General features: G+C 39.3%; 1 protein-coding gene and 1 non-coding gene across 5 annotated transcripts in view; one reads left to right on the top strand and one right to left on the bottom strand.

Moving 5' to 3' along the window:
- The first annotated feature begins 10923 nt into the window (after nt 1-10923).
- TRNAE-CUC lies at nt 10924-10996 on the top strand. Its single transcript has one exon. It is a non-coding gene; the product is annotated as a tRNA-Glu (tRNA).
- Nucleotides 10997-13979: 2983 nt separating this feature from the next.
- The window catches only part of LOC115292636 (cell cycle control protein 50C-like), a 27312-nt gene continuing 23919 nt past the window's right edge, over nt 13980-17372 (bottom strand). For 3 of the 4 annotated variants that reach the window (XM_029940680.1, XM_029940679.1, XM_029940682.1), the window contains one exon: nt 15511-15952. In XM_029940680.1, coding sequence (XP_029796540.1) covers nt 15762-15952 — 191 coding nt within the window. In that variant the 3' untranslated portion in view covers nt 15511-15761. Of the gene's footprint in view, nt 14204-15510; nt 15953-17372 lie in introns of those variants that run through there. The other variant, XM_029940681.1, reaches the window with a different exon arrangement.

The following is a 17372-nucleotide window of genomic DNA, read 5'->3' as shown; positions in this document are numbered from 1 at the left end:
CTTTTGTTTATAGTAAAAATTTACCAGTGAATATTTTTAAATGGTCGCCTCTTTTGGTAAATCTAGAGTAATAAATTTCTACATAGTTATATCTGGTAAGAGAAGTGATATATACCTATATTCCATTCTTTCTACCTACTATTAGGGTATATAAGATGATTGGATAATTCATAACATTCCATTGTAAAGCACTATCTCCTTCAAAACACAATTAATACAAGGCCCAACATTTCTTCACCTTTAATACAATAAAGCACAGTTTTAGTCTTGGCCAAGACAGCGAGAAGTAACTTAAATACTTTGAAAATGTCATTTATCTTCTCTTTGTCTCATTTTTTTAATGTATAAAATTGAGACATAATAACTTCCTTGACAAGTTCCTAGGATTTGTGTGTCAATTGATACTAAAACTCTTACTGGAGTGTGTAATAGAGAAAAGTACGCACCTGAGAAGTCTATAGCTTGATGAATGTTTGCAAACAGAACATGCTCATGCAATAAACATGCAAGACTAGAGGCAGAACGTCACTGTGCCCTCATATCCCTTCAAGTCACTGTTCCTTCACCAAGAGTATTTGCTCTCCTGATCTCTAATATTACAGATTTTGCCTCTGCTTGATCTCGGTATAAGAGGACTCATACAGTATGACCTCTTATATGCCAGACTTGTTTCCCTCAACATTATATTAATGAGATTCACCCATATTGTGTGCCGTTATGGATCATTCCCTTTCCTTGCCATATGTACTCAGTTTTATGAAAATACTGCAACTTATTTATACATTTTCCGTTGATGGACATTTGGATAGTTTTCCTATCTGGTTTTATGCAGTGGAAAACAAATATATTCCTTTTTGTTGTATAGGTACTTAGAAATGGGATTGCTTGGTCATAGCTTATATGTATGTTTGGTTTTAGTAGCTAAGCCAAACAATTATTCAAAAATAGTTGATCCAGTTAACACTTCCACAAGTAATTTACGAGACATCTAGCTGCTACACATCTTTGTCAACACTTGGTATTTTCTCTTTTGAGGCTTAACATAAATCAAATAATTTCATAAACCATAAATCACCTTCAAATGCAAGGTGTTTCCCAGTTTTACTTTATTCATTTGTCTTGTTCCAAAGTAATTCATGGTGACTCAAAGCTAACACTTTGAATGCCCCTTCCTTACAGCTTCTCTTTAGACTGTTACTGCTCTCTGGAGCGGCCTTAATTAAGCTATGCCTTTGTTAGGGCAAATAAAACTCAATCACCAGTCAAGATTAAACTCTTCTAATTTTACTTGAGCATTTCTCAGAAATGTTAATTACAACCCCTTATTTCTACCAACAACAGGGACTAATTTCTCCCAGTTTGTAAAAGCTGGAAGAGCTCAATTCTATATACCACAGGCCAGGAAAATTTAGCACACAGCAAATAACTTGAAATGTAAATCTGATTTCATATGCAAAGTTAGTAGCTCAAATACCAGGAAGAGAATTCATCTGATTTCTTTTATGTCCACTTTTCTACTTTCCTACATCTGATTTGTGGGCTCTTTTGAGTAGTTATACTAGAGGTGTTTTTAGTTTTGGTTTTTGTGAGAATAAAAGCAATGTTGGTTAGAGGAGAGGAAGAAAAGAGCCTAATCTTAGCAATGGCTATAGTTATTAGCAGAGAAAGAACCACCATGGGTCTGTTCTGTGATCTGACAAAAACACTCAAGCTCTGGGAACACTGATGACCAATTGCCCTCTTCCTCCCCAGTTTTTGCAGGTGCTGGCCCTAATCTTTCTCAGTTTTCCCCTCCACTTGCATTAAATCAACGAGGTTTTGCTTTGTTACTGTCATTTATACAACCCCACTTCCAAAGAAGTATTTACAAAATACCTTCTGTGTGCCTGACACTGAGAACCCAGAGGCAAATAAGAGCCGTTAAATAGTGTACAGCCTAGTGAAGACCAGGTACACAGCTGGCAGTAAGTGCTAAGATAGCACTAAAGAAGCATACACACAAAGACCTTACTCTGTTACACAAGCCGATGGGGGTCAAATAGCAAGATAGTTTACTCTCCCTCCTTCTCACTTCCATTTACATTGTTACCTCAGTCTTAGGTTGCAATCACAGTAATTTGTCCTAGTGGAAAGAAAATCACAATCTGGCAAATACAGCTGACCCTTGAACAACATAGGCTTGAACTGCACATCGACTTATAGTGCAGATTTGTTTACAGTATAGTATTGTAAATGTAACTTCTCTTCCTTCTTAATACTTTTCTTTTCTCTAACTTACTTTATTAAAAAATACAGTATATAATACATATACAAAGTATGTGTTAACTGTTAGCAAGGCTTTTAATAAACAGTAAGCTATTCGTATTTAAGTTTTGAGATTGTCAAAAGTTATACACAGAGTTTTGACCATGTAGGATGAGGGGAGATTGTTGTTCCTAACTTCTGCATTGTTCAAGGGTCAGATATATATGAATGTCACATCTGTGATGGAAAATGCTCATCTTTGATCTTTTTGTTTCTTTACTTTGGGTCTTTGTTTTGGTTTAGGGTTGTTTTTGTTTTTATTTTATTTTATTTTATTTTTTGAAGGGGGATGGTAGGTGTGCCTTTATGGGTATTTCCGGAAATCGCTTGACTCAAAGCTCATGACTTGTCTTCCACTGAGTCATTTCTAATTAATGCAGGCTGAGAAGCTTCTCCAAAACAGATTGTTCATCAGCCTCACCTTGGGTCCATCTCACTCTTTCCCTCTCCAGCTCCATTATTCATAAGCTTATTACATATATTTGATAAGAATTTAGTAGACATTTTCTCTTTATTACTCCATATGTTCAAATAAAATTAAAATACCAACAATTAGGAGATTGGTAGAATGTACATTAATGGGTCCCAAGCCTTAAAGTGTATAAGAATCCTGAAGTGTTCTAAATGCATATTTCCAGGTCTGACTCCAAAAGACTGTGATTCAATATTCTGACCCAGGGCCCAGGAATCTGCATTTAACAATCAACCTGGTTGATTCTGATGGAGGTGGTTCTTGGACCTTATTTGAGAAATGTCACTTTGGTTCCCTTTTAACAATGATGCAAATGCTCCACGTGACTGAGAGGATGCAAATCTCTCTCCGGTCCCTATCTTCATGCAAACAGCTATTGCCACCTCTTTCATCGACAACTCTCCTTTTTTTTTTTTTCAATGAACAGAGTTTACTTTTTAGAGAAATATTAGATTTACAGAAAAATGAAGCAGAAAGTACAGAGAGTTCCCACAGATCTCCTGAAAATCCCATGTGCTCACCTGTTTATCCCACCTTCCCTTTCTCAAACCCTTGGCAACAATTGACTTTTGTACTATCTACATTTGATATTGTCCATGGTTGCATTTTAGCCATTCAAAGAGGTATGTAATGGCATTTCATTGCTTTTTTAATTTGCAATTCCCTAATGACATATCAATATTGAGCATCCTGCCATATGCTTACTTGCCATCTGTGTATGTAATTGCTAATATCATCTACTCCCAGTCTGTTTAAATTTCTCCGCTGGGCTGATGTCTCTTAATTCTTTTCAATTCCAGGTTGCCGTTGGCCTCAGGCTATCCCCAGTAGACATCTTCTCCCTTATATCCTCATTATTCCTATACTTCATTAGAACTGAGGGCCCTGGATTTTTCAAACAATATACCAGTTCCTCTGGAGGCTTTGACTTGGGCCATTGACAAAGAAATCTTTATTAGATCCTTGAAAATGATATTATTCAAGAGACACACAAGGGAAATAAGTGATGAGAAGAGGAGGTACCAATATGAAAGTGGCCCCAGGACATTAGGTTTATCACAGAATCCTTTCTATGAGTCACTTCATCTTTTCCATTCTAGTTTCAGGAAGGATATTTGACCCTATGGAATTGGGAGTCCTTTCCTACTTTTGCCAAACTGCTGAAGCCAATGAATATTCAAGTGAAACTTTATCCAAATTTGGGGCTCTGCTAACCACACAGGACCCACTGCCTGAGTTATGACTCCTGAAACTTTCACACAGCTGTCTCTGGAGAGCACAGAATGGAGGCCAAGTTTCTTGGATGAGCTGCAGTTTTCCAAGGATGTGGTTGATTCCAGAAAATGCACAGCTAATTTATAAGAAACTAGGAAGAAGGCAGCTGCCTTGACAAAAACATATTGAGGATCCCAGAGGTCAAGCACTGACCTCAGTCCATATGGGAAACTCTCACTGGTGTGAATTGAAGAAGCTTGCATGAAGCTATAGGCTATCTAAAACCTTGGACAATGCTATTTTATGTTTTATGTTTAGAAAGAGGTCAAAGATGCAAATCTTGAAATACAGACTTTGTCTCTGCATTGGCTAGAGATTGATGGTATCTGAGCTGGCTGGAAGGAAGCTGGAGAGTCGGAAACTTCTTTATGCTGGTGCGAGTCTTAATCCTTGGATTTAACTTATTTTCGTTTAACAGAGTCCAACAGGTCTATATATTTTAATCCTATAGGAGAATTTTTCCACAGGCTTTGTGTCTCTAGAAGCCAATAAATCACATTAAAAGAAGCCCAGAATATCTGTCTTCCTTCTTCTTAGTGCCTCTGCAACATCATGCATCGTCTCACAGGATTGGTATGTGACAGATTCTATTTTGGGTCTTCCGATGATTTCTTCAGTCTTTCTTGAGACCCAGAGTTCAAAAGAATCTGTGCAACTGGAAGTCGCCCTCAGTCCCCTGGATCTTGCAGTTCTATTTTCAAAGAGGTCAGTGTCTTCTTAAGGGCCATGTGGAGGCTCCAGTGTATTCCCAGGAGAATGCATTCCTTGTGTTAAGTTATCTACAGAGCATCTTAGACAGAGTTCTGTTTGGTGATGTAGTGACATAAGATGTCTGTGGCTGAAGAACGTTCTTAGTCGTTAAATAAGGGGACTATTTCAATGAACCCAATAAACCCTAGTTAATAAAATTCCCCATTGATGTGGAGACTATTTATTGACAATGAAACTAGCAAGCAGGAACCTCACACAACAAGCATGTTGTCCTAACTTGTTGGAAGACACTGTAGCTAAAACCTACAGCCACCACCACTCCATCTCTTTTTGCTATTTGGCTTGTTCAAATCTTAGTGCACATGTAAAAGTCACTCAAAAAGGGTTTTTAGGTTCTACCATTCTAAATTCCAAGCATGGCACAATGACCTTGAGATTTTTTGGATTTTTTGGTCATGATGATAAAATATACATAAAATTTACCATTTTACCCATTTTAAAGTATACAGTTCAGGGCCATCAAGTACATTAATATTGTGCTACCATCACCACCATCCATCACCAGAACTTCCTCCCTCCCCCGTAGCCCAATCACCATTCTACTTTCTGTCTCTCTGAGTTCGATGACTCTAGGGGTCTCATATAGGTGGAATCATACAAATTTCTTTTTGTGCCTGGCTTATTTGATGTAGCATAGTGTCTTCTGGATTTATCTGTATTGTAGCATGTATTAGAATTACATTACTTTTAAGGTTATTATAGTATATACAGTTATGTACTACAGTGTACATTACAGTGTACTATAGTGTGTGTATGTCTATAATACATATATTCCTGTCCTTTTGGGTATATACTCAGAAGTGGAATTGCTGGATCATATTGTAATTCTACTTCTAATTTCTTGAAAAATTACCATACCGTTTTCCACAGCTGCTGTATCATTTTACATTTCCACCAGCAATGAGTTCCACTTTTTTCATCCTTGCCATCCTTGCCAAAGAACTATTGAAATTCTTTTCCCATTTTATTTTAAAATTATTTTTTAATGTTTCTTTATTTATTTTGACAGAGCGAGAGCGAGAGACTGAGCATGTCAGCACCTGTGCAGGCAGGGGAGGGGCAGAGGGTGAGAGAGAGAATCTCAAGCCGACTCGGCAATAATACAGAACCCAACATGGAGCTAAATCTCAGGAACTGTGAGACAATGACCTGAGCTGAAATTAGGCAGAGGCTTAATCAGCTCAGCCACCCAGGCACCTGTTTCTTGGCCCATTTTAATTTTGATTTTTTGTTGTTGAGTTGTAATTAAAAAAACATATTCTGGGTATTAATTACTTACCAGATACATGCTTTGTGAATATTTTCTCCCATTCTGGGGGTTACCTTTTCACTCTGTTGACAGTCTTTTTTGTGCAAAAATGTTCTTAATTCTTATAATGTCCAATTCATCTATTTTTCTTTTCTTACCTGTGTTTTTGGTGTCATTTCCAAGAAATCACTGCCAAATCCAAAGTCGTGAAGTTTTTCTCCTCTGTTTTCTTCTAAGGGCTATATGGTTTTAGCTAGAACATCTAGGTCTTTGATCCATTTTTTGTATAATTTTTATACATGGTGGAAGGTAAGCATCCAAATTGTTGAATAAAAGCGGTAAATTTCACAGTGAACGTCCTTATCTTGTCCCTGATCTTAGAGGAAAACATCTCATTTTTCACCATTGAGTATGATGTTAGCTGTGGGTTTTTCTTTTTTCTTTTTTTCAGTTTATTTATTATTTTGTTAGAGAGCAGGGAAGGAGCACAGAGAGAGGGAGAGAAAGAGAATCCTAAGCAAGTTCTGTGATGTCAGTGTGGAGCCTGACATGGAGCTCAGTGTGGGGCTGGAACTCACTAACTGGGAGATCATGACCTGAGCTGAAGTCAAGAGTCAGATGCTTAACCAACTAAGCCACCCAGGCACCCCAGCTGTGGGTTTTTCATATACAGTTTTTGTTATCTCGAGGTTTGTTGAGTGTTTCCTTATGAAAGGTGTTGAATTTGTCTAAAACTGTTTTTACATCAGTTGAGATTATGGACACTGAGATTTAGTAACCAAGGAAATGGTTCTGATTCTTAGCCCAAGAGATATTGGGAGGCCTCAGCTATTAAAAAATTACACTTTTAGGGGTGCCTGGGTTCCTGAGTTGGTTAAGTGTCCAACTCTTGATTTCAGCTCAGGTCCGGATGTCATAATTCATGAGACTGAACCCTGTGTTAGGCTCTGCACTGACAGCATGGAGCCTGAATTGGATTCTCTCTCTCCTTCTTTCTCTGCTCCTCTCCCATTCATGCATGTGTGTATGCACATTTCTCTCTCTCTTAAAATAAATAAGCTTAAAAAAACAAAGTACAGTTTTATTTCATAGAATGTTCTTTCAACCACTGTTTTTAGTTGTATCACTCAGATATAGTCCACTTCCTTAAGCCCATTCAATAGTTAACTACATCATCCCCTCTTTCTTGTTAACAATTAGAAGGAAAAGTTAATCAATTTAGACTTATCAATGAATGACTGGCTATAAACCATTTATATGGGATAAATTTAATTTTTAAATCACCATACAGTAAAACTGAATTTTTTGGTAGAGTTCTGTGAATAAACACATGTACAGATTTATGTGACTGCCACAATAATCAGGATATAGAATCCTGCATTCTATCTCTTTACTGTCACATCCTCCGCCTATCTTGAATTCCTGGCAAACACTTATCTTCTTCAGTAGTATAATTTTGTCTTTTTGAGACTGCCATACAGTGTGTAACATGTTATATCTGTGAGTAGATGTTTAAGTGTGACTGATGACTTTGCTAGCGATTGTTTTGAACAGAATTATCGTAAGCCATGAGCCTGGTATCATCATTATGGTAGGAGACCATTACCATAGATTCAGTATGTTGTTGTTTTATCAGCCTCAGAGCATCAGCCTCGACCTTCTATCAGTCTGCCGGGGAAAATGTCAGCCAAATTATAAGAGTAATGGTGGAGGACTGGGACCAATCTTTTAGCAAGTAGGTCACAAGAAATAATAGGAAGCAAAACTCCCATCTATGGTACATGCTCATTTTAAGGACTGCTACATGTCATCATCCACCCATGGACAGTGAGGAGAAAATGTATTAAGCTGAAAACTACAGGACTGCATAAAAGATGACTTCTAACAGATTATAAAACAATTATGTTTTGTTTCCACTGTGATGGCCAGTGAATTAATTTTTTGGCCTGTTGTATGAAACACATCTAGTAGAGTAAAATGGGACTAGTCATATTTTATCCATTAGCATGTTTTTGGCTGAAAGTCACAGAATACCCAGCTAAAAGTGGCTGAAATAATAAGAGGCTTTCTTATTTCACATAAAAAGTCCTCTACAGGTAGGTGGCTCCAGGCCACTGAATCAGTGGTCTCAACAATGTCATGAAGAATCTAGCTCTTTCTATATTCATTCCACTGTCCTTGGTATAAAAAACTTTGGCCCTCAACATTTCTGCCTCTTGGTTGCAGGATGACATCATGTCCTCATACAACTGCAATCATGCGTAGGAAACAGGGAGCAGCTAAGGTGACAAGAGATCTCTTCATGATCATGTATGCTTCTTCTTTTTTTTTTTTTTAAGAAAATCTTTCCCCAAATCCCCCCATTAGACTTTTTCTTAACTCCTATAGTTAGAACTGGGTCACTTGGGAATTCCCACCTGCAGGCAAATATGTGTCTAGTATTTTAATATTTATCATGTGAAGTGGGCTTTGACAAGAGGGAAGAAGGACAAGGGCGATAACTCATGGGAGGGGAACAGATCCGCCCCATCCCGTCAGTGTGAGGATTGAATGTAGTAATGCGGGTGAGGCACATCTAACGGGGCTGGACACATAAAGGGCTCCATCCTCATTTCTTTGTTTCACTTCTCTCTTTCTCCCCTTCAGGTTTCCTTCCTCATTTTCCAGCTTTAGCAGAAAGGTGGAAACCCAGAAGCTTTGCTCCCCTTTCCCAAACAAAGGCACTGCTTGTCTCTTCCACCCCAACCTACTTTTTGGAGTTCTGCAGCTCTAGTTTCCACAAAGTTTTTGGAATCTCCCTGACACCTCAAGAAAGTTTCTGACCCCAGACCAAGGAATACACGTTTATGGCCAGCTCACGGATGTTGATTATAAAAAACAAAGATGGCAACTATATTTCAATAAGAAAAAAAGAAACGGAGAAATCTTTATAGAATAAAAAGGAAAAATACAAAAGAGTATGTTATTTCTACAATGTTAGTCTGTACTAAAAATCATCCGTTTCAGTGGAGTGAATAATCTTCCCATGAAAGAAAAAAGCAGCAAAAGGCACCCCTGTGCCTATCTGTACCATATGCTGTCTCTGCGAGCACCATAAGATGTTTCTTGCCATCAGAGCAGTGACTTCAGTTTTTCCATTCCAACTGTGGTGAAAAGGAATAAGAAAACTGGATTCTGCCTCTGGAAGCAGGATACAGGCTCCACACTAATCAAAAAAGGAAGATTCATTATAAAACAATATTTCACCATCCATGTTCTGAATCATGTCATGGACCACCCCAGGATTAGAATGGGGATATTGTACAAGTCCGACTCTTGGAGGAAAGTTGTTTTTTCCTACATGAGCTCCTCTTGCTGCTTTAGGAGTCACTGCAATCCAAACCTTACAATTTCCCTTCCTTTTCTTCTAACCATATTACGAGATAGCTATTTTAAGGGGGCACGGTGGTTAAAAAAGGGGCCATTGCTCATCTGAAAATGTATGAACTAAGAAGTGTCAGTGAAATACTGGCCCTGTAAACAGGTAAGAGGAGAGTGACCTTTTTAGAAATCGGTTAGCAGTGATAAAGGGTTCAAAGGGGTTGGTTTGGCCCTTTGCCAAATGAAGATTGATTTAACAATGGACTCATGAGCTGGTCCTGATGAGAGACATTCTGAGCTGAGTACTTGAACAATCCTCTGGCTCCAAGAAGGGAGAGTGGGCTTCCCTGATTTGTACCCATTGGCAAAGCCAGGTGGAAGCTGGTCTACCGTCCTTTCATTCATGAACACTCATCGATAAAAAATGTTGATAGCCACAGACCAGGCTGCTGTGGGATTCTGTTGGACACGATGCACGGGAAAACCACCAGCAGCTGTCTGAGGCTAGGTTTCTGCCAGGAACATATGGTTAATAGAGACTCTACCATGAAACAAACCAGATGAAGAACCAGCCTTCATAAGAAAGGCCTTAGTGAAAGCTGGGACAGATTACGTTGTGACCAAGTCAGGAGGTTTTCATCAACTTGAACACTGCTCTGTGCCCAGCATGGACTTAGGTGCTCTGGGATCATACAGAGGGGGTTGGAAGCTAAGTACTGCCCTGTGGGAGCATGTTGTCTCTTTGTTGGGGGTTTGGGGATGGGGAGCAGACTGACATTCAGGAAACTTGAAAGAAACTTATGTAAGATGAGTGGAGATTCATGCTCAGTCGTGTGGGACAAGTGTGAATGGATCCAAAAGGACGCAAAAATCCATGTGAGATGAGTCCCTTAAGAGCAAGAGCCCCAACTGGCTCATTTTGGTACCATTAGCATTGTTAATTTGTCACACAAGGTAGAGCTTTAATTGGTAAATTTTAAATAAAGGTCAACTCTCTAGTTTTATTTACCCATAATTTCAATCCTATACAATTTTGTTCTCTGCCTGTGCACTTAGAATATGCACCTAAATAAAAGAACTCAAAACCCCAATATAATTTCTAAACAGTCACACATGTACAAACACATGCACTCACAAGTTCTCATGATTTCACTGTTTTTCTTGTCTCTCTTGACCTTGTGCTCACTTTTTCTCACTCCAGAACTGTTTCCAGGAGTTGGAGAAAGAGTAGAGTAGCACCTAGTCTTTCCAAGCCATCACCAACCAGTTCACAAAAGCATGAGGATGAAGAATTAGAAAAGTAGAGGAAGAAGACACAAGCATGATGATGGGGAGAGAAGAGAAAGAAGAGGAGAGAAAGAAAACCAGGAAGTCAAGCTTCCTGTTGTTAGTAGAGAGTTAATTGTAAATGATGTTTTTACCCTGACAAGGAAAAGGAGGATGGCCCCCAGATTTCTTCTTTAAAAGTTTTTTTTATTAATGTTTATTTATTTGCCTGGTGGTCTAGTGGTTAGGATTCGGCACTCTCACCGCCGCGGCCCGGGGTTCGATTCCCGGTCAGGGAAGCCTTTCTTCTTCCTCTCCACCCACCGGCCCCTTCTCACCCGCACCCCCTTTATTTATTTATGTTGAGAGAGAGAAAGAGAGAGAGAAGCCATGCATGTGCACACATGCATGAATGGATGAATGGTAGGGGGGGCAGAGAGAAGGAAAGAGAAGATCCCAAGCAGGCTCCACTCTGTCAGCATGGAGCCCAACATGGGGCATGATCTCAAAAACCCGTGAGATCATGACCTGAACCAAAATCAAGAGTTGGACACTTAACTGACTTAGTCACCCAGGTGCCCCTGGCCCCCAGATTTTATAGCAGGGTAAGAATCTTGCAAAGACTAGCTGCTTTGGGCTGTTGACTTGTGGATAAGCAGAAATAAGGAAGTACACTTCTCCATTCTGTCATAAATTGCAGTGACTTATATTTCTTGAATAGTTTAGTTCCTTGTGGACAGACTTAGGTTTTGTATAGGTCTTTTCCACTGAGCCAACTCTAGTGCAAACTGAAATGAAAAGTGCTTAAAAAAAAAGCTCTTGATTACTCGGTGAATGCAGATGTCTCCTATGGTGATTAATTTTATGTCAGGTTGATTGAGCCTAATGCCAGATATTTGGTCAAAAACATTATTCTGGATGTTTCTGGAAGGTGTTTTTGGATGAGACTTAACATTTAAATGTGTAGATCAACAGGTAATCTCTGACAAAGGAGGCAGGAATATACAGCAAAGAAAAGAGTTTCTTCAATAAATAGTGCTGGCAAAACCGAAGAGCTACATGCAAAAGAATGAAACTCAACCACTTTTAACACACACATACACACCACACACACACCTTAAAATGGATTAAAGATCTAAAAGTGAGATCTAAAATCATAAAACCCTTAGAAGAGAACACAGGCAATAATTTGACATCGGCAGTAGTGGCATTTTTCTAGATATGATTCCCAAAAAGCAAAAGTAAAAATAAGCTATTGGGACTATATTAGAATAAAAAGATTTTGCACAGTGAAGGAAACCATCAGCAAGGCAAAAAGGAAACTGTCAACAAGGCAAAAAGGAAACTGTCAACAAGACAAAAAGGTAACCTGAGTGGGAGAAGAGATTTGCAAATGATAGAACCAAAAATGAGTGAATATCCAAAATATATAAAGAAACTCTATAACTCAACACCAAAAAAACCAATCAGATTTAAAAGTGAGCAGAGGATGCAAATAGACACTTTTTCCAAAGAAGACATCCAAATGGCCAATACACACATGAAAAGATGCTCAACATCACTAACCATCAGGGAAATGCAAATCAAAACCACAATGAGATATCATCTTAACACCTGTCAGAAGAGCTGAAATCAGAAACACAAAGAATAGCAAGTGTTGATGGGATATGGAGTAAAAGGAACTCTTGTGCACTGTTGGTGGGAATGTAAATTGGTACAGCCCCTGTGAAAAATAGTATGGAGATTCCTCAAAAAACTAAAAACAGAAATACCACATGATCCAGTAATTCTACTACTGGGCATTTACCCAAAGAAAACAAAACCACTAATTTAAAAGTATACATACACTCTTCTGTTTATTGCAGCATTATTTACAATAGCCAAGATATGGATGCAACCTAAGTGCTCAGTGATAGACGAATGGATAAAGATGTGGTATATACATACAATGGAGTATTACTTAGCCGTAAAAATGAATGAGATCTTGCCATTTGCAACAGCATAGATGGACTTGAAGAGTATTATGCTAAGTGAAATAAGTCATTCTGAGAAAGACAAATACCATATAATTTCACTCATATGTGGAATCTAAAAAACAAAACAAATGAACAGACAAACAAACAGATGAAGAGCAGAATCAGCTATATTAATACCAAGAGCAAACTGATGTTTGCCAGAAGGAAGGGTGGTGGTTGAGGGGAAAATGGAGGAAACGGAGTAGGAGACAGAGGCTCCAGTTATGGAATGAATAAATTAAGGAAATAAAAGGCACAGCAAAGGGAATATAGTCAACAACATTATAACAGTGCTGTATGGTGACAGATGGTAGGTAGATTTATGAACACTGCATATCTATAATATAGAATCACTATGTTGTACAGTCGAAACTAACATGACATTGTGTGTCAACTATACTTAAACATTTTTATATGACACTAATAGACAATAAAATATAAATAGAACACATGTAATACTTTTTGTTTGCTTATTTTTGAATATGTTCATCTAATACCTGGTTTAACATAAGATGATATTTCCAGAAACAATTTTTAAGCTTTAAAAAAATTTTAAGTAACTTGAAACCCAACATAGGGTTTGAACTCACAACCCCAAGATCAACTGTCCTACACTCCACTGACTGAGGTGAGCCAACCAGGCCCCCCCACCCAAAATGTAACTAAAAAAATTGATAGACTGAGTAAAGCAGACTGCCTTCTATAATGTGAGTAGACTCATCCAATCAGTTGAAAGCCTGAAGAGAAAAAAAGGCCAACCTTTCCTGAGCACACAGACTTTAGAATTCATCTGCACCATTGACTCTTGGTTTCTCCAGCAGATGGTCTTTTTGTTAACTCTTTACTGAACCTTTAGGCTGTCAGCTTCCTGCATCAGGTTTTGCATTTTCTGAGCTTCCTTAAAATAACACCCATACATATACACACACACACACACACACACACACACACACACACACACACACTTGGTTCTGTTTCTCTGGAGAACCCTAAAAATACAGCATTCTATACACTGACAAATGAAGTGAAGATGCAACAAACGTGTTCATGCCCCTTTCGAGCCAGCACCATAACTGAGGACTGTGGACTAGAGGGTGAGGGCCCAGCATCTGAGGTCAACGGCCTGGTTCAGGTGTGAGCTATGTTCTTTCTCAGCCCTCTGCCCTGGATCGTTCACCTATGCTTGAGAAAATTTCTCTGGGGACCAGAGGATTGCCAACTCCTAGTATATTCCTTTTCTATGACTGATGTAACAAATAACCATACATTCAGTGCTTAAAACAACATAAATTTATTCTCTTACAGTTCTGAGGGTCAGAAGTCTCAAATCGAAATGTCAAGAGGACTTCTGGAGGCTACAGGGGAGGATGCTTCTTGCTTTCCCAGCATCTAGAGGCTGCCTGCAGTCTGGATCACGTGCCTTCCTTGCATCCTCCATCTCCAATCTCTTGCTTCCGTTGTCACATTCCTGCTCTTCTTCTGTTCTCCTGCCTCTCCTATAAGGACCCTTAACCAGGTAATCCGGGATAATCTCCCTATACAGCACTCTTAATTTAATCACATCTGCAAAATCTCTTGCCATCTAAGGTAACATTCACTGGTTCTAGGATGAGACCATGGTTATTTTGGGGGTGAGAGGGAAAGCATTATCTGGCCTACCACACCTGGACACCAGAGGTCACTGGTTACAGATCAAAGGTGAGATAGGGGAGGGATTCTGAGATTTCAGACTTGGAACTTGAAAATTTGTGGGTTTTTTTTTTTTTGGAAAATTACTCAATTATTTGCTGAATGCAGAAAGTTGCAACAAAGAAATGCTTTCTTAGCTGCTAAAGAGACAAACGTGTTGGTACCGTATTTTTCTTTAACAGTGAAAATTCTCCTAGAGTCATCACAGAGTAAAGCTTCCCCTACCTTAAAAAAATAAATATGGGAGGACCTGGGTGGCTCAGTGGGTTAAGCATCTGCGTTTGGCTTAGGTCATGATCTCGTGGTTCATGAGTTCAAACGCCACTTCTGGCTCTGAGCTGACAGCTTGGAGTTTGGAGCCTGCTTTGGATTCTGTGTCTCCCTCTCTCTGCCCCTTCCCTGCTTCTCTCTCTCTCTCTCTCTCTCTCTCTGTCTCTCTCTGTCTCTCTCTGTCTCAAAATAAATAAAGATTACGGGGCACCTGGGTGGCTCAGTCAGTTGAGCATCTGATTTCAGCTCAGGTCATGATCTCACCGTTTATGGGTTCAAGCCCTGTATTGATTGGGCTCTGTGCTGACAGCTCAGAGCCTGAAGCCTGCTTCAGATTCTGTGTCTCCATCTCTCTCTGCCCCTCCCCCTCCATACTCAGTTTCTCTCTCTCAATAATAAATAAAAACATAAAAAAATTCAATGCTCAACAATTGTTAGAAAGTCTATAATTTCTACTAGTCAACGAAGACTCATGGTCTGAACCTGACTGAGGTTGAAAGTCTTGGGGACCCCAGGCTTCCTTACGTCTGCTGAAGGCATTCTCTCTTAGGCATTCACCTGCCTTCAGGCACAGGGCTTCAAATAAAGACCTGAGACTTGGTTCAGAACTCAAAGATGTGGGCATCTGGGTGGCTCAGTTGGTTAAGAATCTGACTCTTGATTTAGGTTCAGGTCATGATCTCATGGCTTGTGAGTTTGAGCCCTGCTTTGGGCTCTGCATAGACAGTGTGGAGCCTGCTTGGAGTTCTCTCTTTCTGTTCCTGCCCCACATGTGCTCGCTCACTCTCTCTCTTCTCAAAATAAACTTTAAAAATTTTTAAAAAAGAACTCAAGGATGATTTATCTTCTCCAAGGACACTTTACTATATACATAATTATGCTGTTTCATTCTTCTTCCTCCACCACTTCCTCCCCCTCTTCTTCCTCTTGTTCACTCTGAAACTCTCATTATCTGTCTATATGGGATTGCCATTGGTCAGTCAATCCAGTTCCCCTTGATGAAATATCCCTCTTTGAGCCTTGTCAGAAATCATTGGTTCTGTTAGTGGCTTCACTGTCCATTTCTGTGTTTTCTTGTTAAAACTTGACTTTACTGCTCGATGAAGAGCTTTGTTCTATCTTTCAGCATCAAGTGGATTGCCGTCATGGAAAAGGCAGCCAACCATGTCACGGCTCCTGTCACTGTGTAGGCGAGACCTAAGAAAAGGCTACTGCCTCCACTCCATGTCGTGGTGGAAAGAACAACTGATTTTTCTCCTTTGAACCTGGTTACTGGAAAATCTAAGACAAGAAGACCTGTTAAGGACCTGTCTCAACAACTTTTCAGCTATACTGAATATCCTCAATATAGTACCAATATAGTATCCTCAATATCTGAACCACATAAATTTGTTGTTTTGTAGGTTAAACGAATGGTTGAATATTCAACTTCATATTGTCTAATGTTTACCAGTTGGTGTGTTGTATCTTGCTGAAATGAAATTAAGTAAAACGAAGCCTTCTCTCTATAGCTGTAGTCTATAAAAGAGATTCTGACACAAATAGATCAGACTGGCTTACAGACAACTAAATTATGAACAAATATATTTAATTTCCTTTGGCAGACCCAAGGAAATGAAAAGAATACAGATGGTTTTACAGCAAGCCGAAATTTTTGTTTATGAATCAGGAGACCCATAGATTAAGGTTTGAGTTTCTACCTGAGGGAAAATTCTTCAAGACCAGTGAAGAAGAAAACATAATGAGATAGATGGCAAACATTTTTGGTGGGAAAGCTAAAGGTGGTGCATTCATTTGGGTTTTGAAAATGCAAACATCCCTCACTGCTGGGGAGAAGATGTTTGAAGTGGGTTTGCTATCGTTAGCATGTTAATGATGTCATTTTGATTATGCATGTGGCCTGAGGTTTTTAAACATCTGGTGCCTTTTGTAAACCAAACTAATAAACAAATAAAAACTTCTCATAGCAACCGCACAGGACAGAGGCATTTCCCAGCAAAGCTTTTAAAAGGCCTCGAATCACTTGGCAACCAACATGCGATTTAAAGGCACAAGGAAATTAACCAGTTTCCTAACACGGAAACAAGTTCTCTCTCTTTCTTTTCCATCAGAATTCTTCACTGTCAACCTTGGGTTGGGTGGAACCTTGACCTGTTTTCTCTTTCCTCAGTTCCATTAAGATCATTTCCTCACATAAAGAACATCTTTCCCCTCTTAGGAGTGGTAGGTGTTTGCTGCAGCTCAGACAGCTCTTCTCCTTGCACAGCAGCCAGGCCCTGAGACAGGCTGCGTACTACTCACATTCGGGCTCAGCACGGCGAGTGCAAGTACAGGACTGAAACTCAGGATCTAAGTTCTGCTTGCTAGATTTACGCTTGAGAGAATCAGCATTCAAATATGACTGAGAGTGAAGTCACCAGAGGAGAGCTTGTCTCCAGAGTGTCTCCTTTGTCTGGAACACAAACTCCTTAGACTTCCCCTCAGTTTGAAGCTCCTGGTCATGCACTGTGAGGACATGCTTTTTTTCTTCCTGTTTTGTGATTACAACTATAACCGCTTTACTGGTAAGGCAGTCATAGACAAAATTGGTGGGATTAGAAGGTCTAATTTGGGAGACCACTGTCAAGCAACTTTCAATCTCAAGTTTTCACGGGGGGGTTGCTGAAATTCTATTAAAAACTTAATAATCTATGGCTTATTC

Source organism: Suricata suricatta, chromosome 5 (genome assembly GCF_006229205.1).
Source record: "Suricata suricatta isolate VVHF042 chromosome 5, meerkat_22Aug2017_6uvM2_HiC, whole genome shotgun sequence".
NCBI lineage: Eukaryota > Metazoa > Chordata > Mammalia > Carnivora > Herpestidae > Suricata > Suricata suricatta.
Note: the sequence above shows the minus strand (reverse complement) of the source record. Positions and strands in the feature narration are given on the sequence as shown.